The sequence below is a fragment of the Arachis hypogaea genome, chromosome 7 (assembly GCF_003086295.3).
Source record: "Arachis hypogaea cultivar Tifrunner chromosome 7, arahy.Tifrunner.gnm2.J5K5, whole genome shotgun sequence".
Classification (NCBI taxonomy): domain Eukaryota; kingdom Viridiplantae; phylum Streptophyta; class Magnoliopsida; order Fabales; family Fabaceae; genus Arachis; species Arachis hypogaea.
In genome coordinates this window covers 13,040,565-13,064,135 of record NC_092042.1, presented here as the reverse complement: position 1 = coordinate 13,064,135, position 23,571 = coordinate 13,040,565, and the positions used below count along the sequence as shown (strand labels likewise).

The 23,571-nt window shown below is 35.5% G+C and overlaps 1 protein-coding gene across 1 annotated transcript; it reads right to left on the bottom strand.

Annotated features, from left to right (window-relative positions):
* Positions 1-6,695: 6,695 nt before the first annotated feature.
* On the bottom strand, positions 6,696-10,033 carry LOC112702519 (uncharacterized protein At1g66480). The gene is made up of 2 exons (XM_025753587.3): positions 9,268-10,033; positions 6,696-7,093 (listed from the first exon to the last, which is right to left on the bottom strand). Exons 1-2 carry the CDS (start codon positions 9,844-9,846, stop codon positions 7,025-7,027), a joined length of 648 nt encoding a protein of 215 aa, XP_025609372.1. The 5' UTR covers positions 9,847-10,033; the 3' UTR covers positions 6,696-7,024.
* Positions 10,034-23,571: the final 13,538 nt, after the last annotated feature.

Below are 23,571 nucleotides of genomic sequence, written 5' to 3'. Positions count from 1 at the left end.
GTTTCATAAAATGGCACCAAAGAGAAATAAGAACAAATTTTTAACATCCTTTTCAACAATTCCAAGTAGCAATATGAAATAATATGCAATTTCACTTTCAAAACCATGACAGATAAAAAACAACTTTCAAAACCATAATAGATAAAAAACAAGGCAAACACAATGAAAATTATGGACAAATAAAATAAGCTGTAGTCGGGTAGAACAACCAGCTTTAAAAGTTTTAGAGAAATCATAAGGAACTATATTCCATCTTTAATGATCAAATAACAGCCAAATAACTTCAGCGTAAACAAGCTCTTTGATTATTAACATAAATATTTTTACATTTTAATCAATGTAAGGATGTTGAAAAGACCAAAGGAACCAGTAACACTTTACCCAATTTAATTTGTGTTCAAAGTGTTTCAATAATCATATATAAAAGGGCTTCAAAGTTACTACTTTTCTGTTCATATATTTGATAGAATACACAATATTCTTGCAATATAGAAATGGATTCTACTATCTTTATTCAACCACATAGTCATGCAAAAAGTAAATTCTTTATTGCCAACTACAAAAAGTAAAAATAGATACCAAGATCAGATTGCATAGTAACAAAGAATTTTCTTGGAAATGAAGTTCATAGAACAGATTCTATGCAGTTTGTCCCAAACAAAATATATAATAGACCTTCTATCAAAATTGGGAATGAGTGAAGCTAGTCCAATGCCTATCTCAATGATTTCATCCCTAAAATTACTATCAACTGCCACTTTTAGCCAGTTCATGCATAGTCCACTAAAGCTGAATTCTAAAGCTTGACAGATGGTGAAGCAGAGATCACATGGGTTTAGAATCTACTTCAAAAATTAAACATCAAACTTCATATTACCTCACAAGCAATGTATTCAATGAATGTCTCTATTTTTCATCCAGGAAAAAAATTAAAATAAAAAAATAAAGCGATGCATTATCCTGTGAGTTCTTGATGCAACCAATACAAACAGAATTTCTAGCTACATAATTTCTAAAAAACATAACCACAAAGGCACAAACAGAATTTCTCAAAATCATAACTACAAACAGAATTTGTAAAAACAATTGTTCAGGTTAAATCAAGCACAATATCAGTAAACAGAATCTCTAACAATAATTGTTCAGAATTTCTAACCTCCGAAGAAGACATTGTGGAGTTGCTTTCTGCAGGAGATGGCTTGGTGACAGGAGTGCTGCTCGGCGCTCGATTTGGACTGCGACGGCCACTGGAGTCTTGCTTAGCGACTGGACTGCTGCTCGGTGACAGGACTGCTTCTCGGTGAATGGATTGCTCCTCGGCGACGGTGACCCAGCGAGGCAGCGACGACAACCCAGCGACGGCGACCCTGCGAGGCAACCCTGCGACGGCGATGACTGAAGACAAGAAGAGAGGAAGAGAAGCTAGGGGTTCTCCTTCAGGGTCTCCTTCTCTCGAGCATGGTGGAATCGAAGGTGGAACTATGGAAGTGTGGAACCGTGGAAGAGAAGAACAGAGGAAGAAAGCTAGGGCTCCGGATTCATTCGCGTAAAAGAGAGGAAGAAGGCTAGGGTTGTGTGTGAAGTTGCCCTTTTATACCTAGGTTAAAGGGTAACTTAGTAAAAACACACCATTGAACCTTCATTTTTCGGTTCGGTCCGGTTCGGTTCGGTTTCTGCCGAGTCAACCGAAAACCGAACCGAACCGATCGGTTTGCTTCGAAAAAAACAAAAAAAAAACGATTTTTTCGGTTTTCTAATCGGTTGTTGTAAAATTTGGTTCGGTTCTGCTGTAATTTTCGGTCCGGTTCGGTAATTTACACCCCTAGTTTCTTCAATGCTGCTATTATTTTCTTGCTTTCTTTACAATTCATTTTCAGTAATATAATATCTCTACTGATAATAACTTTGTGGGCAGTGGAGTCCCACAAACCATATCCCTTTACATTGTTAGCATAGCTCAAAAAGATACACTTTCTTGATTTAGGATCAAGTTTTATTCTTTTTTGGGTATTGAACATCACATAAGTAGGACATCCAAATATATATAGAGAAGAATAATCGGGTGGCTTACCTTATCATATCTCCATTAGTGTTTTCAATCTAATTGCTGTTGATGGTGATCTGTTAATCACGTGGTATGTTGTTTTGACTGCTTCTATCCAGAAAGACTTGGCTAATCTTACAGTCTGCAATGTTGCTCGAGTTTTTCTAGAAGAGTTATGTTCATCCATTTTGCAATACCATTTTGCTGATGTATATATGCAACTGTGAATTATCTCTTAACACCCCGTGCTTGTAAAATACAATGAAATCACCATCAGTGTATTCTCTTCTATTATTTGTCCTCAAGCACTTTATTTTTTTTTTCAATTTCAAGCTCTATTTGTGCTTTAAACTCCTTAAATACTGAAAACACATCTGACTTTTTCTTGATGGTGAATACTCACATTCTTCGTGAGTAATCATCTATGAAAGAGACAAAATATTTTGCTCCTCCTAGTGATATTTCTGGTGATTTTTCACACATCCTAATTAATTAAGTCTAGTATGTGCTTGCTTCTAGCGGTTGATCTTTCAAACTTCAATCTATACTGTTTGCTTGTTACACAATGCTCACAGAAATGTAGATTTACCGTTTTAAGCCCTGGAAGGAGATTACATTATGTAAGAACCTGTAGATCACGTTCTAACATGTGGCCTAATTTGCGATGTCATAATATCGTTGTGTCTTCTTGGTCTGCAGATGCAACTGATGCCTCTGCGTCTCGAATTGTATCTCAGAAAAGCAAGTAGAGATTGGTTGTTATGTTGTTTTGCCTTCATGATCACACGAGCACCATTAGTCACCTTCAATAATCTACTTTCATATTAATCTTATATCCAACAACCCAAGATTAACAAGTAAAGTTCTTCTTTCGAGACTCTGATCTACCACGATTTTGACTCCCATTAGAGCCACTTTCTGTTGATCTACCTCTCATCACCAACAAAGCTTCTGCTTGCTTAGAACTTTCCATTTGATCATCTTTATTTTTGTGCCTGCTTTCTTTTTCAAGAATAGCAGCAGCAACATCATCATCATAAAATCGGAATTGATCAGCAATATTGTTATTTGTGATGTTAATGATGAGTTGATCATACGAGTATGGTAACTTTTGAAAAATAAGTTCAACACATTCATTTTCTAAAATCTAACACTTTATGGCTGTTAGTTCTGAAAATACAATATTAATATTGTTGATATGATCCGTCACTGATGTGGATTCACTCATACGAAGAGTAAAGAGCCTTTTTTTTATGAATATCCTGTTGTGAAGTGACTTTGTCACATACAACTTATTGAGTTCCTCCCAAATCTCTTTTGCTATCTGTTTTTCCGAAATGCTTGATAATATGGAATCTACTGTAGTCAAGTGTAAATTGGCAATGGTATTTTTGTCCATCTCTTTCCACTTGTTATCAGGAGTGTTGGTAGGCCTGTTTTCTATTTCTTCTAAGCAATTCTCCGTTTTTAAAATTGTCTTGATCTTCAATTTCCAAAAGAAAAAGTTATTCTCATGAAATTTCTCGATCTTAAATTTTGTTGTCATGGTTTTGACACTAACTTGTCCCTTTGCAGCGGAAGATTAAGAACCTAGAACTCTGATATCACTATTAGGTACCAAAGTTAATAGGGGCAAAATAACGCAACTAAAATTTGCGAATGAGAAATAGATGAAACTAAACAAAAATATAAACAATAGTGAAAATAATATGACAAAATGGCGAAATTACAATTTGTCACAATACATAGAAAAGTCTATAATATTACCTTACATATTATAAAAGGAGAAAGTTTAGGTGGTAGCACTTTTATTAAAATCTGGCCAGTACTTAACCAGTAAAAGAAAAGTGAGTAATCCCATACGATTGGATGAAATCTCACACCATTAAAAATACCAATGATGGCTAATTGATGGCTACAAATCACAAAACTTGTTAGCCCTCTAGCGCTCCTCTATAATTCATGCAAAAAGATTACACATATGAGAAACCTTATTACATTTCTCTCTAAGTTTCACTCATTAATTCTATGCAAAACATGACATCCATTAGTAAATACCCTAACCACCTATGTATAATATTTTGGGGAGGTGCATTTGGTTTACAAGTTAATCAAGTTGTGCACAAATTGCATATTATGAACCACTTGCACAAATTACACAAGTGTGTACTAGAGTCCTCTTCCACATTCATCTTTATCAAGCTGTATGACAAGTTGATAAATATCAACTTAAGTAACAACTCATTATTTGAGTAAGTCAAATATTGCAACTAAACTTAGCTTATCTTCAAGTTGCAATTTTTTACTAGAACTTTGACTATGCAAGTTGGACAACTTGCAAAGCTTCATGTGTTTTTCAATTTAATAAGAACATACTTGATTTTAGACCAAGTTTAAATTATATAATGTTTTTTAATTTTTTTGAAACCTCATCATTTTTAACTTGTACTGTTGGTAACTTCTAGTCATTTTTGTTGACTTCAAACCAAAAAGAAGAATTTTACTCTTTTCTTTTACAAAATTTTGATATGAATATAATGGAGCGACCGAACGAGAGACGTGAACGCTAACAGCATAATCAAAACTTTTTTGTAAGACTTTCTTTTTCGTATAAAAATTTAAACACTAGCACTCAAACACTAGCACTCTAAAATATAAGAAAAATCATTTATATTGGTAATTGTTGGAGAGTTGATTTCTCTTATATTAAAATCAAACGTTATTACCTCTTTAATATATTAATTATTCGTATCAAATTTAATAGTTAGACAACATTAAACCGTTTAACATTTTTCAAGACTAAAATAAGATATTTGAAATTAAATTAAAATTTAACTTAAATATTAAGGACTAAAATAATATTTTATCCAAAAAATAAAATACTAAAAAATATAATTATCAATATGGAAAATAAAATTTAATAAATTTTAAACCAATAATAATATATTGAAAACTTATCACTGGTAATATAAATTTTATTAGGTTAAAAATGTAACCAAACTATTGTTTTGGAGCTTTACAATCTTCTAAAATTTGAATCCCATATTTATTGATAATATTTACTTTTGTGGGGTCAAAAATAGCATCCCAATTATTATGTTTTTCTTTTTTGTCACCTATCATCTACTAAAGATAAAGAAGAGGATACAAAAATGTATGTACCGAAAATGCGCGAGGAAGGGGACGATGGAATCGCTGCCTTGTGAGTTGTGTCCGGGTCGGTTGGGTTCGAGTCTGTCTGATTGTGTGTGGTCTAGATCTCCTTGCAAGCCCCAGATGTAGACCCAAAAAATCACCTTTGAACATTTTGATTAAGAAACGTATGAATCATCAAACCACGTTTACGTGGTTCTTATTTCATGAATTTTATTGTCTTTTTTGTCTACCAGACCTTTTTGTCCTACTTGGAACTTTTTTTGGCGACTCGTACAAAAACTTTCTAATTGCGGGCTTATGGCCCAATAATAACATGATGGTGGTTAGCTTGCCGCTTACAACTTTGGTCCAATTATTCATTGTCTTTACTTATCAAATACCACAAAGGTGTGGTCGAGGCCCTAGCACAATGGCAATTTATTTGCTTGGTAAGTAATCACATCTGAAACCAAATTGGGTTGATCGAGTGGTCAGCTCACTCATCCGCTTAAGTAAATGTCGGGGGTTCGAATTCCATCTTGTACATGCAGCAACCCATTAGCCAGCGACAGACCCTTAAATGGAGCTCAGATTCGCGATGGAAAACCAAAAAAACGTAATCACATATAGATAGTAATTTCAAGTTTCGGACTCCAACACATTAAAACCATTTCTCTAACTCTTTTTCCATTAGAAGAGTTACAAATCAATCCTATCATAGATATAGAAGGTTTTGATTGAAGAAGACTAAAATAATTCTTCAATCAAACAATAACCTTTATGAGTATAAGTACACTTCTGCATCATGATATAAATTTTTGGTAATTTAATATAGATGATATGAATTATTAAATTATTTGTTCTAACATAACTGTTCTTGTGTAGATGATGAGCTTGATACAGCTCGTTTTCTTGACATTCAACTTTGGGTTTTTTGTCCTCTCTCTGAACTTATTGTTTGGATGACTGAGTTATTCGTCGAAAGAGAATGTCTTGTCGTAGAAAGAACAAAGGGAGAGAGTATCTTCAAAAGGCACTGTGATATTTATGTCATTTTAATGTGTATTTATATCTAAATTCTAAAGATAAAATGTCTTACCTTTTATATGTGAGGTAGACACCAACAGTTATGCTTTTTGCAATTGTTTTTATTGAAGAGTAATAATATTATATAAAAACGCATGGTGTATGTTTTTCGTATAAAACCAATTTAAATTATAACGTGTCCAACCAAATTATAACGTCTAAAGCTGATTTATAACTGTTTTGATTAAGTTGTAACGGACATATCAATAACAATGTTTCAAAACCTACATTTAGAGCTAAACCCATTTATTTTCTACCGTCATTTGTTCTTTCTATTGAATCTAAATTCCCATAATTTGACAATAAAGCACCATAGTTTTACTCTGAATTTGGTGAGAGAGGGTGGAGATACAGAGAATACAAAGAATTAGGTGATTAGGTGATTTAACCAATCAAGAGTAGATACGGAGAATACAAAGAGAGTGCACTATTTTCAAAATAATTATGTATATTTTGTAAATGTTTGATCCAAATATAATAATATGTAAATGTGAATTGCTAACTAGAAAATCAAATGTATTGCTACCAAATTACCAGTAACATTGAGGTACAAATTCGAACAAGAGATTAACCTTCTAAACCACTATATACATACCCCCTTTTTTTTTGTTTTAAATTTATCCATATAAATGCTCTCACATAGTGATCCAAGTCACTACAGATCCTAGAACAAAATTAACATGCTTTTTCATAAGCATTGCCATGTATATATTTTAACTACAAGAGAAAGAAAAAATATTGCTACTCAAGCTAGAAATACTATTGTAAAGTAGTTTCCTCTGCATTAATAATTTCTTCATTTTGGATTGGACTAAAACTCACTCGTTTCTGCAAAATACAAGATTCAAGGAAGAAAATTAGCATAACTACTATAAATAATTAATATTATTAAAATATTTGATAGTTAAATGTGAATGCAAGTATTTGATCCAAAAAAAAAAAAGAATTGTTAAGTGTGACTTATTAATTAGAAAATGAAATGTATCGCTACCAAACTACAAGTAGCATTGATTTTTTCTTTCCTTTGATATTTTCATCTCTTTGTTTTCTGGATATCTTGAATTTTGAATACATCCAAAGTCAAAGTCTCCAAAAACACATTATTTAATTTTATAGGTGTCTTGAGAAGAAAACGAGGAACAAGTGCACATGCAATGTTATACAAATTGGGAACTTGTTCTCCAAATTAAATCAAATGCATTCACATAAATTTATCAAATAAAATGGAATCATTGCCCTAATGCCATGTGGTACACATAAGCCAATATTTTGCTTTATACATATCCAAGTAGACACCATAACAAAAAGATATAATAATTGGACACCAAACATGTAAGATGTCATAATGGTTATTGATTAACCTTGGTTTATTAATTATATTTTTTGGGCAGAAAATAAGCAAGGATATGGTATGGTTAAACCTATAATTAATGAGATCTATCAATTGACTTCCATTTCGGTCATTCTTAAATTAATGTTTTAAATTTCTTTTCCATTTTAAGGCGAGACGTTAACAATTTAAGAAACTTCCTAATTCACCTAATTAAGAATTTAAAAAATGTGTACACCAAAGTACACAACCTACCAACCATTTTCTCATAACTCACCGTTTTTTTTTTTTTTTTGATATATCAATTTCAAGAGTTTTTTTTTTTTACTTATTTAAACTAAAAAAATTAATAATATGTTTTTGCCATCACAAAATTGTTTACATAAATGTCTTGAAGATACCTTATTTAACACATTTTTAAAAAAATTAATAAATCGCAAGAAATTTAAAAGAAGAAATAGAATCTATATATATTTGCATGTAAATCACACACATTTGTTTTTATTCAAGTTTTCCTTTTAAATTTGATTTATTTACTTTTTAAAACGTATTAAATAAGGTATTTTCAATGCAATTTACCTTATATTTAATAAATAATATGTATCTATTGCAATTTGTATATAAAAAACAGATGATAGGAGAAACACATTATTAATTTCTCTTTAGTTTAAATTGATAAAAAAAAAAAAAACTATTTGAAACCCTTCCAATCGAATGGAATCTCAACTAATTCACATTTGTTTGCGCTAGGAAATTTCATCCCTTCTTCACACTAAGCGATAAACATCTTTCATTATTTAAAAAGAAAAATGCACACAATAGTCAAAACAAAAAATCTAATAATCTAAAAATATTAGTAATAATTCCGTTTTCCTTTCACGTTACCATCAGCAAGGTTAGTTAATCCCGCTTTACTTCAAAATATTGATGAATGATTTTATTCATTAATTTATTTATTATTATAATTAGATATAGATTATGTTAATAAACATAGAAACAGAGAGAAAATCAAACGAGAAAGCACATAATTCAGCAGCAAGAAAAGGATGGTATCTAAGCAAGCACATGGCATTCCCAAATGTCACATCAGCATCAAGCAGCGCCTAAATTAACGCTCATGATTTTGAAAAGAAAAAGTGCCAAACAGATAACGCGCAAATTCAAATGATTTTCAAAGATTCCAGAATGTGTGATTATCAATATCAATATTATCCAATTTTTTTTTTCATTTACGTGAGAATGAATTTAGTATGGATTCATGAATGAATATTTTGAAAAGTTTTTCATCGAGCGATGAATGTTACTTCAGATATTCATATTATAGTGTTTGACTTTTATTATTACTATATTAGAAAAATCTTATGTAGTAAGACATGACCTAATAATTAATGATAATATTAATTCTTCGATAAACTATATTTAGGCAATATCTATCATGCACAAAATATTTTTATTTAACCTCTTATAAAATGAGTGTAATTAACCTAATTTTCTTATCATTTCTAGTTCCGCTAAAAATAATCTCACAAATATATTCACCGTTTAAATGTATAATCTAAAATTATATGCGTATATTATATGATCTATAGTTTCATCCAATTAAGTGTCACCATCATTGTTAAAATTCATATTAACGTTACCCTAAAAATTAAATAAAGAAAAGGATACATACCCCGCGTGGCTTGTTATTATTATTATGTTGATGTTGTGCCACCTTCACACCACCGTCCTCTGCGGCGGCACCGGCACCGGCCATATACATATTCATGATCTTTTCTGCCACCTCAGCACCGTCGTTGTTACTCTCCTCAATCAACTTCTCAAGTTGGGCCTTAGGCAACCGCATCCGGACCCTAGTGGGCCCACCATTGAGGCCCGCTTCAGGTCTGACGAGCGTGAGATCTGAAGCGGAGCGTTTGGAGAGCGCAAGAAGCTCAAGCCTTTCTTTGGCGTTGATGCCACGCACGCCACTCGAGCGTACCCTTCTAGGAAGCCCGTCGGACTCTACTTCGGGCTTAACCTTGGGTAATTCAACCAAGAAGTAGATCTTGTTGGGCTTTAACGACTGGTCGGGGTCAAGAGGCTTGGCCCGTAGGCCGAAGTGCTTAACGGCTTGGGAATCAAGAAGAACGTGACCTGGGTAGTCCTTTACGACGTCGTTTGCTACTGCCGGTGTTTTTAACTTGAAAGTCTCGCCATCTATCTTCATAACCTTCGCCTTCTTACTCCTTATTCCTATTGCGTTTCCCATCTTTAATTTAATTTAAATAAATTTGGTTTGGTTTTGCAAATTCTTGTATTTGGGTTTTTGGTGGGAGGGAAAAAGGGATTTGGTGTGTGTGTTTATATAGTGGGAATACGGTAACACGGTAGACGAAATCAAACTTGAATAATTATAGGGTTTGCACGTGTGAATTGGTGGAAATAGTGTGTTAAATTGTTAATTGCTGTGGAGGTTCCGTTGTGAAAACAAATCATGAAGGGTATCTCTCTTTTTTTACATGAAAATTCACTCACATTTATTTTTACATAAAAAAATTTAAAAATTTAGAAAAGAATAATGAGAGTTATTTTTTTTTAAAAAAACCTATTTTTTAATTAATTAATTAAAATTAATTGTCAAAAATAATTTAATTATAATTTAATTAAATTTATTAAATTATTTAATAATTTTCAACTAATTACGTTATATAAAGACATGTGTAGGGGAGTATTTACTTTTTGTATTTAGATATAGATATGAATATGTTAAACTGTTAAAAGACTAAAGAGTTGGTGTGGGAAAGTTTTGATTATTATGGCATGGGGACAATTTTACTTTAGTTGTGGGGTTAACTAAACTAAAGTTGTCCGGTAGTAAATTAAGATAAACTAATTGGGGTCCTCTTAAATAAAAGAAGAGAAAGGTGTGGGCTAGCCTTATATTCTTTTCATATGTTTGTCTACGTGTACAAGAAAATGATGTTTGCGGAGGAGATGACGACGATGATAAACATCTGTGAAAAGTAAATAATAAAAGCCAAGGAATGTTTTTATTCAATTTTTATGACCATCAGTGTGAAACTCATCTTTAATTAATTTAAAGATAGAGTGTGTTACAATCAAATAATGGATCTACTTCAATTTATATTTGTAATTTATAGCAACTTGCAATTATCCAAATTCCAAAGTATAATTCAACTATCATCAAGCTAATTAAGCACCCTAGCCAGTCTTCGTAATATTTTCTACTTGTTAATGTAACTAATTGTTAATGAATTACATTAATTTTTTTCACAAAATTTTAATAAAGTAAATATATCTATATTCGTGTCAGCAAATTATAATTTAAATAATATAATTTTTTTATACTTACCTAAAAATTACGTATTCGAACCTCACTCCTAATAAAAAAAAGGTACTATATCAATTTTGGGGGCTCCCCATAGACTTCTAAAGATTAAGCACGCCATGAACATTATATTGAACAAGATCAACTCTATAAATTGGATAAATTAAAGCTACTTTAACTTTTCCAACTTTTATAACCTCTTTTTTTCTTTTTTTAAACGATAGGTCATTCATATTCATAGGTGCGTGCCACTGTCGGTTATATCATATTAGCTTATGTCACTTAATTCTATCCTCCACACCCCTTTTTCTTTCAGAATTTGAGCTAATGTTTTTTGTTTCCATAGTTCCCTTTTTTTTAATTTTAAGGCTTATTATGTGTTTTAATTCTTAGACATACACAAATTGAATGTGTGGAGTTACTATTTAAAATGGTCTATGATTATATATAAATCAATTTAGTTTTTAAATTTTTAAATTTATTTTTAAAAATAATGAATGAACTTGATTCTTTCGTCATTTTTTTGTGCTGACATGTTAATTTGTCACGTTCGTAGTATTTAGTTGTGGTATATTAGTAAAACGTAATAAAATGATTAATTTCAATCTTATTGATATTTTTTTACAGAATAAATTAAAATACTGAGTATTTCCGAAAGTAAATAATTGACTCGCATGTAACTTTTTAAGAATTAATTTAAGCATTAATATTATATATGCAATTTCGGTATTCTATTGAAAAATAATGAGTAATAGATATAAGATATGTAGTTGCTGCACCCAATATTAGTTGTATTAACAATATATATATATATATATATATATATATATATATATATATATATATATATATATATATATATAACAAAATGGCATTGACCCTTGCTCAATTGGAAGCGAAGTCCTCTCTAGCTAGACATCTAGCTACAGGGATATGTTTAAATTATGGTTAAATTACTCTAATGATTTTTATATTTCACTATTTTAAATTTTTATACGTTTTTTTTAATTAAATTCTTACTTTTAATTTTGTAATTATATTTTTTTATCAAAAATAATAAAATTAATAGAATATTTTTTTCAAAAAATATATAGTCAAATATTTAATTAAGTTTTTAATTGTGAATATATTTAATTTATAAAAAATATTTATTTAATTTTAATATTTTTTATACTAAAAAATCTAATTACAAAATTAAAATTAATATAAAAACTCAATTAATAAAACAAAAAAATAAAAAATTTATTATAAATTTAATAAAATTATAAAGATCAACAACACAATTAAATTTTAAATTAATTAATGTCCCAAATATATAACTAGCAATTAACTAATTAAAAAAAACCGTACTGTATATGAAAGTATGTATGTGGTTGTCAAAATGCTACTACTACTTTAGCTGCATGGTCAAAATGACTCTGCCGCATGAAACAAAATGTTTAAATACTAAGAATCTAAGATGTTTGAATAATAATTCATGGAAATGATGATATGAAAAGTCACAATATTTTATCGTACGTAACTTTTTAAGCCTAGTTAATTGGCAAATTAAAAAGATCGTATCTTTCAATTGTTTTAACTTTTAAGTCAAAAAGTAACTACTTATTATCATCAAACACAAAGATATAAAATTTGGTTAATTAATATAAGGGGCTGCTATAGCTAGAGAATAAAGCTTTAATTATTTCCTAAAGTTTTTGGAATTGAAAACTTTGTAGAAGTAGTTTTCATATCTAGAAGAGGCATTAATTATCGATTGCTTTAATTTGTTTGAACTTTGAAGATTTGAAAGATCTATGTATCTACCAACTAAGCTCACCTTATTAATAAAGAGGGTTTGGGATTTTCATAGATGTTTGTTAATGGAGCTATATATCCCAACCTAATTAATCTTTGAGTCATTCAATTCCGATCCATTTGCAAAACGTGGCAAAGAAAAACATTATTATTATTATTATTATTATTATTATTATTATTATTATTATTATTATTATTATTATTATTATTATTATTATTATTATAAAAGAATGATAATGATAGATGGCAATTATAATAAAGTGAACTACAAATTAACGGAGACATGACTAAACTTTATAAAGACATAGCAAGAGAAAAATTAAGGAAGGACCGCAACAATAGAAGGGAGTGATCCTCTCTCATATATTGATTTGTTTCATATTAATTTTTCATCATGCACGCCTATAATTAAATATATGTGTGTGTGTGTGTGATCATTGATCATTTATTTAAAAGACACGGTTAATTAAACGAATAAACATGTGATAATTAGAGATAAATAATAATAAAATCATATAAAAATGATGCACGTGAGAAACCTAGAGTTCCCAAATAAATGGAGTGATCATAGAGATGTTGAGTAGTTAGGAAAAAGTTAAAAGTATAACCATCATTAAATACTATAATCTGGTAAATAATCTTAAAGATCAGATTTGTGGGTCTTAAATATATACTTTATTATATTTTTTAAGTCTTATAATTTTTGGGAGAGAGTATTATTATCAAGTTGTTGGCTTTTAAATTAAATAAATTAAAAAATAACAACTTATCATATTTTCTCATCTATTCAACATTATTAACGTACATATATGTCCTATTTTTTAGTGCAAATTAGGTATTTTAAGAAAAATCCAATTCTTAATACCATTTCTGTGTATATTCATAAATTACTCTATATATATATATCGCTGTAATTTATCTATAAATAATAATATATATCATAATAATATTGAATCAGGATAAAAGAATGATGAGGCGATTTATTTTTATTTATTTAAGTAAAAAACCCTTAGTTGTGACAAAATCATTTATCCTTTTTGTTATTGGATTGCAGCATGGACTGTAGCAACTGCATTATTATGTCAACAAGCTAAATAGTCCAAATATTCAGGAAACGAAAACGGTGCATAGAGATGAGACTAGTCAAAAATGAAGTGCAACTCCAAATTAAAGTGTGCGTGGGTCCACACTCCATAGATTATCTATATAAACCTATTGAATTATTCATAACATGTTACAAATAGGATTAATATTATATTTTAATATAAAATAATAATCACATACATCCAGTCGTGTAAATTTTAATACATTGAATTGTATTGATTTAATAGATGTGTAGAATTAATATATCCCAATGCATGTCAATGAAATTTGAAAATAGTTTATGACTGATGGATACAATTTTTGTGCTTGATACTAATTTAAAATGATGAAATTAAATTGAATTGAGTAGAAATTAAAAAAAGTGTCAATTTTCCAATTAAGAAGGTGATAAATTCATTTGATTTTCTTGCACCTTGTTTGAAGTTTGAAGTTTGATCTTTGAATATATTAGGGAGTCAGCAAATTTTCATGATAGAACAATGAATGGCATATGAAGGCGGCAACATAGGCTAACCGTTTGTCTTGGTCCAATGTAATAACTGTAATTGTCACAAAGCAAGTTCTTAATTGCTACTAATTGCTTGTTATATATTCAGTTGAATCCTTCTCATGCATACTAAAGTTGCGTAGTAATTCATCTCAAGTTGCATTCATTGACAGTGATTCTATCTTATCTTATTCCTATCAATTGGGTCCCAAAAAGGTTCTACTAACTTATTGCATGAATGTCTATTTTTGAATTCAATTTCAGAGAGAGCATATGAACTATCCGAGACTCATTTTATTATTATTATTATTATTATTATTATTATTATTATTATTATTATTATTATTCAAACACATATAACTCGAAAATCTAGCTTTCGCTGTCTCTGTCGTGAGGACCACAATATATACAAAATTTCATATCATACATATTTAAAAATTATAACATCCTCCTTTTATATATGAGTTCGGTTCATCAATATTGGAGAACAAAATTTATCCATTCTCTTCATAAACTCCTTGAAATGATTTAAAAGTGAACTTATAAAGTTTGGTTAGGTTGGCTATGTTTTATATATATATATATATATATTTGTTCATACCCTGCCCCAATAGTAAAGGCCCAGGTCCAAACGAAAGGCCTAATCCAAAGGATTGAGCCTCACCCGGCACCGATCTTCGTCTTACGAAGTCGGTCACCACCACGACTTGCTCCAAAGAAGTCGGGACGAAGGTTAGCTAGCAGATAAGCACTCATTCAAATGAGTAACTGCCCCTAAAATCTCTCTACCCACTTCCAGGAGCCATATCTCAACCTCCCTAAGATAAAGGGACGGTTATTCACCTAAAAAGGTGGCACTACTTCAACGGTGGTTATTTGTTCACCACTATAAATACGCTGACACCCCTCAGGTATCACTAAGTCTCAATACTCTCTAGACCTGCTTACACTCTTGTTGACTTAGGCATTGGAGTGTCTTTGCAGGTACCACCCCCCATTCTTTCACGCACACAAGTCGGACGGAGGCCCCCAAAGTGCAGACCCATTCGAAGGCCTCCTCTTTCAAACGATTGGGCCAACCAACGCCATCCAATCCATTAATCTCCGGTTACCCATTGTAACATTGGCGCCGTTGCCGGGGACTCGAGAGATCAACCAATGATGGTGGACAGATCTCCCGAAGAGGGTCAGCTGGAATCAGATTCTAAACAAGAGAATCTGGTACCGGAAACAACGATGCAGACCTCACCCTCCACCAGGGAACTAACGATCAGCATAGAGAGGGTACCTCCAGAGTCAAAAATCCGAAGGTGAATTCCTCAGAAGGGCGCGAATCGGAAAGAGATGGACCATCCCATGCAACTGAACTCATGAGATTAGTCCATGTCCACCAAAGTCGCCTAGAGCAGTTGGAACAGGAACGGGAGCGACAAAGGGAAACGGAAAAGAACCTAAAAGAGGAGATGGAACGACGAAAAGAGTTAGAAAGAAAACTCTTAAAGTTGGAATCCTCCCTCAAAGGCCGGAACTCTCGCGACGAACGAGAAGAGCCGCCCATAGGAGGGGAGGATCCTTTCAGCGAGGACATCATGAGGGCAAAAGTTCCGAGGAACTTCAAAAGCCCCGATATGGACCTCTATGACGGAACCACGGATCCAAAGCATCACTTAAGCAATTTCAAAAGTCGGATGTACCTGGCTGATGCTTCCGACGCTACGCGATGCAAAGCTTTCCCGACTACCCTATCGAAAGCAGCGATGAAGTGGTTCGACAGCCTGCCTCCGAGGTCGGTCACCAGTTTTGAAGACCTCTCAAGGAAGTTTTTGATGAGGTTCTCTATCCAGAAAGACAAAGTGAAACATGCGCCAAGCCTCCTGGGAATAAAACAGGAGGTCGGAGAATCCTTACGAGCCTATATGGAAAGGTTCAACAAAGCATGTTTAGAGATCTAAGACCTGCCCACCGAGGCAGTTATAATGGGGTTAGTCAATGGACTTAGAGAAGGTCCCTTCTCACAGTCCATATCCAAAAGACACCCCATCTCTTTAAGTGATGTACAGGAAAGAGCTGAAAGGTACATCAACATGGAAGAGAATGCTAAGCTGAGAGATCCGAGTTGGCGACCCGGACACCTTTCCTCAACAAAAGAGAGGGAGAGGGAGCCCAGGAAAAAGGAAGAGATCGGTCTCGATAGATGACAAACCCCATTTTGAGGGTTTATCTTGTGCTAATTTCAAAGGGGTTTATCAATGATTTCACACACTTTCTGCATGAAAATACAAAGAATTGCATTCTTTTCCTAGTTTTGCCTCATGAATGAAAACATGCTTATTTTGCACTAAAATAGATACATTTCTAATCTTCTCTCGATGCCATTCGATGCCGTGACTTGTGTGTTAAGTGGTTTCAGGATATAGAGTAGGAATGGACAGGAAAAGAAAAGGAAGACGGGTGCAAAAGGAAGAAAGCATGAGAATTAGGCTTTGGAAACTTCCACATGGGCGCGTGTGCGCACCTGGCGCGCCCGCGCGGATGAGAGCAACGTGAAGCCGAGACTAAGAGCCAAGCCACGAGCCGGTTTGAGTGGTGGCTAAGCCAGGATCCTCAGGGATGCGCACGCGTACATCACGCCTCCGCGCACAATACAAGACGCCTCAACAGGCGCGTACGCGTACCTTGCGCGTGCGCGCCGATTTGCGAATGTGTTTTTTTTAGAAGTCACGTGACTTAAGCATAGAGGTAGTTGAGGATCCCACTTTTGGGAAAATGCTTTGGTGGGAAAAGGCTTAAGAGGACCAAGGGGGCAAGGGTAAAAGACACTTAGTTCATTTTTCTAGTTTTGAGATTTTTTTTGGGGGGAGAGAGGAAAGAGGACTCAAGTTCTTACTAGGGTTCTTCTTCATCAAAATTCTGGATTTTTACCCATTCCTTGGTGAGATCCAGTGCAACTTTCATTCCACTCTGTTCATGTAATAGGTTTTCTTTTCCAATTTCAAGTTGTAGTTGTAATTGCTAAAATTCCTTGGATCTAGGATTCAACTTTATGATTTTTTGGATTCCATTGATGTTTTGAGATTTTGATCCTCATTATTGCTCCTTGACAATTGTTTGTTATTAATTCCTTGTATTGCAATATCTTTAATTCTACTTTTCTCTTCATTTTACTATGACCTTCCTTCTTGCTCATTACATGTTTGATAAAATGTCAACACTAGCTATGGAGTAGAATTTTTACACTTGGCATAGGGTTTGGTCATTGGAATAAGTTGAATAGTTGTGTCAATGGTTGATTTGGAGTTAGGGATTGCCAATTGACTTGGAGTGCACTAAAGCTAAATTCCCATGAGGTGAAGCTAGAACTTGTGACTCAAGTTGATCGTTTTCATTTGATTTTCCTCTACACTTGGGGGATAACTAAATGGAGCAAGACCTAATTGTTGTTAACATTGAGTGGACTATAATGATAAGATTTCTAATGCCAACCCTAAGTCAAGTCCTTTTGATAATTGATTGTTTGTTTCTCATTACTTTGCTAAGACCTTCAAAGAACTCAAACAAGGCTTACTAAATCAATAAGATGCACACTTTGGCAATTCCAAGGGAGAACGACTCGGGAGACTAGTACTCTCGGATATAGATTGTAGATTTGTTTAATGATGGATTTTGCGTTGGTTTAGACTATACTACGATTGATCACTTGATAAATTCTATACCGACAAAAATTCATTTGTCAATAGACCAAGGAAATATCACTCTTATACTCCTCTAAAGGTTTCTATAGTGGATGTATACAGAGAAATTTGCAATACTGAAAGGCTGCCACCTCCCAGACCCATTAAAAATAAAAAAGGGGGAGCCGTAGCGACTACTGTGAGTACCATAAAATATATGGTCACTCCACAAATGACTGTTACGACCTTAAAAATTTGATAGAAAAGTTGGCTAGAGAAGGTCGACTTGACAGATATCTCATAGAAAGGTCGGACAGTCATGGGAAGAGAAAGCGAGACAATATGGATAGAAGAGACCCACCACCGCAGACTCCGGAGAGACATATCCATATGATCTCAGGGGGATTCGCGGGAGGGGGACTCACCAAGTCCTCTCGCAAAAGACACCTCAAGCGAGTCTACCAGGTCGGAGGAGAATCATCCGACCTCCCCACCATTTCATTCACAAGAGAAGATGGGCAAGGAATAATTCCTGGGCACGATGACCCAGTAGTAATCACTACGATTCTAGCCAATGCCCATCTCCACAGAATCCTAGTAGATCAAGGGAGCTCAGCGGACATCCTTTTCAAGCCCGCTTTTGACAAACTAGGGTTGGATGAGAAAGAATTAAGAGCCTACCCCGACACCTTATACGGACTAGGCGACACACCAATAAGACCACTACGATTTCTACCCTTACACACTACCTTTGGAAAAGGGGAAAAATCCAAAACTCTGAGTGTAGACTTCATAGTCATCGATGTAGGGTCAGCATATAATGCTTTAATCGGCAGAGCTACCCTTAATCGACTCGGAGCGGTGGTATCCACTCCCCACCTTTGTATGAAATTCCCGACCTCAGCAGGGATAGCAACGGTAAGGGGAGATCAGAAATTGGCAAGGAAATGCTACAATGAAAGCCTAAACCTGAGAGGAAAAGGCAGAGAAGTTCACACAATAGAGCTCGGTGGTGCAAGGGCTAGAGAAGAGCTGCGACCACAACCTGGAGAAAAAACCGAAGAGATACAGGTCGGCAAAGAGGAAGGAAAAAATACTCACATAGGAGCCAACCTAGGGGAAACTCTAAAACAAGGATTGACTAAGCTCCTAAGAGACAACTCCGACCTCTTTGCCTGGAAGGCCTCCGATATGCCTGGGATAGACCCGAGCTCATGTCCCACAAGCTCTCGGTCTACCCGGGGTCCCGACCTGTACAACAAAGAAGACGCAAGCTCGGCCCAGAACGAGCCCTAGTAATAGAAGAACAAGTACAGGCACTCCTAGAAGCCGGCTTCATCAGAGAAGTCAAGTACCCAACATGGCTAGCCAATGTAGTGCTAGTCAAAAAACAAAATGGCAAATGGAGAATGTGTGTCGACTATACCGACTTAAATAAGGCATGTCCCAAGGACCCTTATCCACTACCAAGTATTGATATCCTAGTAGACTCCAGCTCGGGGTATCAATACTTGTCGTTCATGGACGCCTACTTGGGGTATAACCAAATCCCAATGTATGAGCCAGACCAGGAGAAGACATCATTCATCACGCCCAGAGCTAATTTCTGCTACGTGGTCATGCCATTTGAATTGAAAATGCAGAGGCCACATATCAGAGGTTGATGAATAAGGTGTTCGCCTCTCACCTTGGGAGCCTAATGGAAGTATACGTCGACGACATGCTGGTGAAAACCAAGAAAGAAGTCGACCTTTTGTCAGACCTCTCACAAGTCTTTGACACCATAAGGTTACACGGAATGAGACTAAATCCCGCAAAGTGTGCCTTCGCGGTAGAGGCGGGAAAATTCCTGGGCTTTATGCTAACACAGAGAGGGATTGAAGCCAATCCCGATAAGTGTAAAGCTATCCTGGAAATGAAGAGCCCGACTTGCTTAAGAGAAGTCCAGTAGCTGAACGGCCGACTTGCAGCCCTCTCCAGATTTTTGGCAGGATCAGCACTGAAATCCCTTTCACTGTTTTCTCTATTAAGAAAGGGATGCCAGTTCGAATGGACTCCAGAATGCGAAGGGGCGTTCCAGGAGTTCAAAAGGTTCTTGAGCCAACCATCAATCCTAACCCGACCTATAGGCGGGGAGGACCTCGTCCTTTACTTGTCCGTAGCAGATAAAGCCATCACATCAGCCCTAATAAGGGAGGACGAGGTCGGACAGCATCCAGTCTATTTTATCAGCAAAGTTCTACAGGGCCCCGAGCTAAGGTACCACAAACTAGAGAAGTTTGCCTACTCCTTAGTAATAGCCTCACGAAGGCTACGGCCTTACTTTCAAGCACATACCATAAAAGTCCGCACGAACCAACCCATGAAGCAAATCCTCTAAAAGACGGATGTTGCAGGGAGAATGGTTCAGTGGGCAATAGAGCTCTCCGAGTTCGACTTAAAGTACGAAACTCGGACAGCAATCAAAGCACAATACCTCGCCGACTTCATAGCTGAATATGCAGGAGACCAAGAGGAAAAGCCAACTACATGGGAACTCTATGTAGATGGATCCTTAAACAAGGCAGGAAGCGGTGCCGGCATAATATTGGTAGATGAAAGGGGAACCCAAATAGAGGTCTCCCTCAAATTTCAATTCCCAACTTCAAATAATCAGGCAGAATATGAAGCCTTGATCGCTGGATTGAAGCTGGTAGAAGAAGTCGGTGCAACAAAAGTGATGATACACAGCGACTCACAAGTGGTGACCTCCCAAATAAATGGAGAGTATCAGGCAAAAGACCAAAATATGAAGAAATACTTGGAAAAAACTCTGGAGCATCTAGGGCGCTTTGCGGAAATCGAGGTCAAACATATAACTCGGGATCTGAAAAGCAGAGCAGACGTCCTATCCAAGTTAGCAAGTACCAAGCCGGGAGGGAATAACAGAAGCCTGATCCAGGAAACTCTCCAGGAACCCTCCGTGGTAAAGACAGAGGAAAAGCAGGTGATCCTTGAGGTAACCGGATTAAACCTCGGATGGATGAACCCCATGGTCGAATACATGAAATTCGACATCCTCCCCAAGGAGGAAAAAGAGGCTAAGAAAATCCGAAGGGAAGCACAGCACTACACCTTGGTGAAAAATATTCTCTATAGAAGGGGGATATCAACACCATTGTTAAAGTGCGTACCGACCTCAAGAACCACCGAGGTATTAGAGGAAGTTCATAGTGGGACCTGCGGAAATCATCTCGGAGCAAGGTCACTAGCCAAGAAAGTAATCCGAGCTGGATTCTATTGGTCGAATTTGTAAAAAAATGTCAACCATGCCAAATGCATGCAAATTTCCATGTAGCTCCCCCCCGAGGAACTAATCAGCATAACTTCCCCATGGCCCTTTGCAAAATGGGGGATGGACTTGTTAGGTCCTTTTCCCCAGGCCCCAGGGCAAGTCAAATACCTGATTATGGGAATAGACTATTTCATAAAATGGATAGAAGCAGAACCATTAGCTTCCATCACAGCCCAGAGAAGTCGGAGGTTCCTCTACAAGAATATCATCACAAGATATGGGATACCATACTCCATCACTACAGATAACGAAACCCAATTCACCGACTCTACCTTCAGAAGCCTGGTGGCCAGCATGAAGATCAAACACCAGTTCACCTCGGCGGAACATCCACAGGTAAATGGACAAGCCGAGGCAGCCAACAAAGTCATACTGGCAGGGCTAAAGAAAAGGCTACAAGATGCAAAAGGAGCCTGGGCTGAGGAGCTCCCACAAGTGCTATGGGCTTACAGGACAACCCCCCAATCCACCACTGGAGAAACGCCCTTCCGACTAGTCTATGGCGTAGAAGCCATGATACCAATAGAAATCAATGAACAAAACCCAAGGGTGATTCTCCATGACGAGATCGGGAACATACAGGGACACAAAGAGGAGCTCGATTTGCTCCCCGAAGTCTGAGAAGAAGCCCAGATAAGAGAAGCAGCATTGAAGTAAAGGATGACTACAAGGTACAACAAAAAAGTCATTCGAAGAACATTCGCCCCGAATGACTTGGTCTTGATCAGAAACGACATTGGAGTCAACAAATCAGGGGAAGGAAAACTCGCTGCTAATTGGAAGGGACCATACAAAGTCAATGAGGTCTTAGGAGAAGGTTATTATAAAGTGACCGACCTGAATGGCACCGAGTTACCGAGGTCGTGGCATGCTTGTAATATGAAAAGGTACCACAGTTAAAAGCGAACTCTACTCCCTGATGTACTCTTTTCCCAACTTCATGATTTTTTTCCCAAAATCAAAGGGTTTTTTCTGGAGAAGGGTTTTTAACGAGGCATCATAGTAGAGGCTAAGGGAAACAGGTTGTCAAAAACCCTTAGTAGCAATAAGGTACCTTCCCCAAATAAATAAAGATCTTTTTTCATTTTACAAATATCTCTTATAAATTCCTTCTTGTTTTCTCTTTCTTTCTACGAAACGCGCCGACTTAAGCTCGACAAAACGTGAAAATCCCATGAACCGACCTAGATGGTCGTCAGGATAAAACGACAAGGAACAAGTCGGTGTAAAGAGGTTATACAAGTTGATTGTGATAAACTTGGAAACATTCCAACTCATAAGCTGAAATGAAGAGTAAAACAAAAACGAATCACAAAAGTAGCCTAAGTCATAAGAGCTCAATAAAACAAAGTTGAGTACAAGGAATAACCAAAAAGAGATCGAAAAACCTAGGAGAAAAGCTTAAAAGCTGTCCTGAAAAATCTTTAAAACAAAAAGGTTTAGAAAGACAGACAAGCCAAAGAAAAAGGTTTTTTCAGAAAAGATCAAAGGAAAATTCAAAAAATCAAAATCAGAAAAGCATGCAACTCAAACCCTTATCCAAAAAAGGGCCTTTATCCAAAAAGGCATTTATTTTTTTTTAACTTAAAAAGGGTATTTCTAATATTTTGTTTACGGCCCTAAGGGGCCAGAAGAAAATTGTTTAGTCACCACCACCACCAACAAAACAAATAATTTAAAAAAGGGGGGACCCACAGGCCGGGTCCCCATATAGCCAACGAAATCATTTTTTCAGAGGAGTAGATGGATCACCACCAGGAAGAGTAGTCGGAGCAGCGTCAGGACCAGGGAGAGAAGCATCCATAGGAGATGGAGAAGAAGTCGGAGGAACCTTGGAAGAGCTCAGAGCGTCCTTTGGGCGAGGAGGAGACTCAATGATCCTCTGCCCCCGAGTCTTCAAATCTGACTTGAAAACGATCACGGGAACAGGGGGATCAACTATGGCACCGTCGATGACGACTTTGTCAGGATCCAAAGGAGAAAGATCCAAGTCAGGAGCAATGACTCCGACTTGCTCCTTAAAAATCCTCCAAGCCTCGTCAGCCCCCTCAGCAATAGAGTCCTCCAACTCGGTATATGCATTCCGAGAATTCAGCAGATCCTTCCTCACAGACACAAGATCTTCAAATAAATTTTGGTAACTCTCCTGTGCTGTTTTCCTCAAGCCCACCTCCATGTTGCATTGGGCTTGCAACTTGCTCTCCTTCTCCCGAAGGCTATCTCTCTCCTCTCTCAGCTTGGCGACCTCCTCC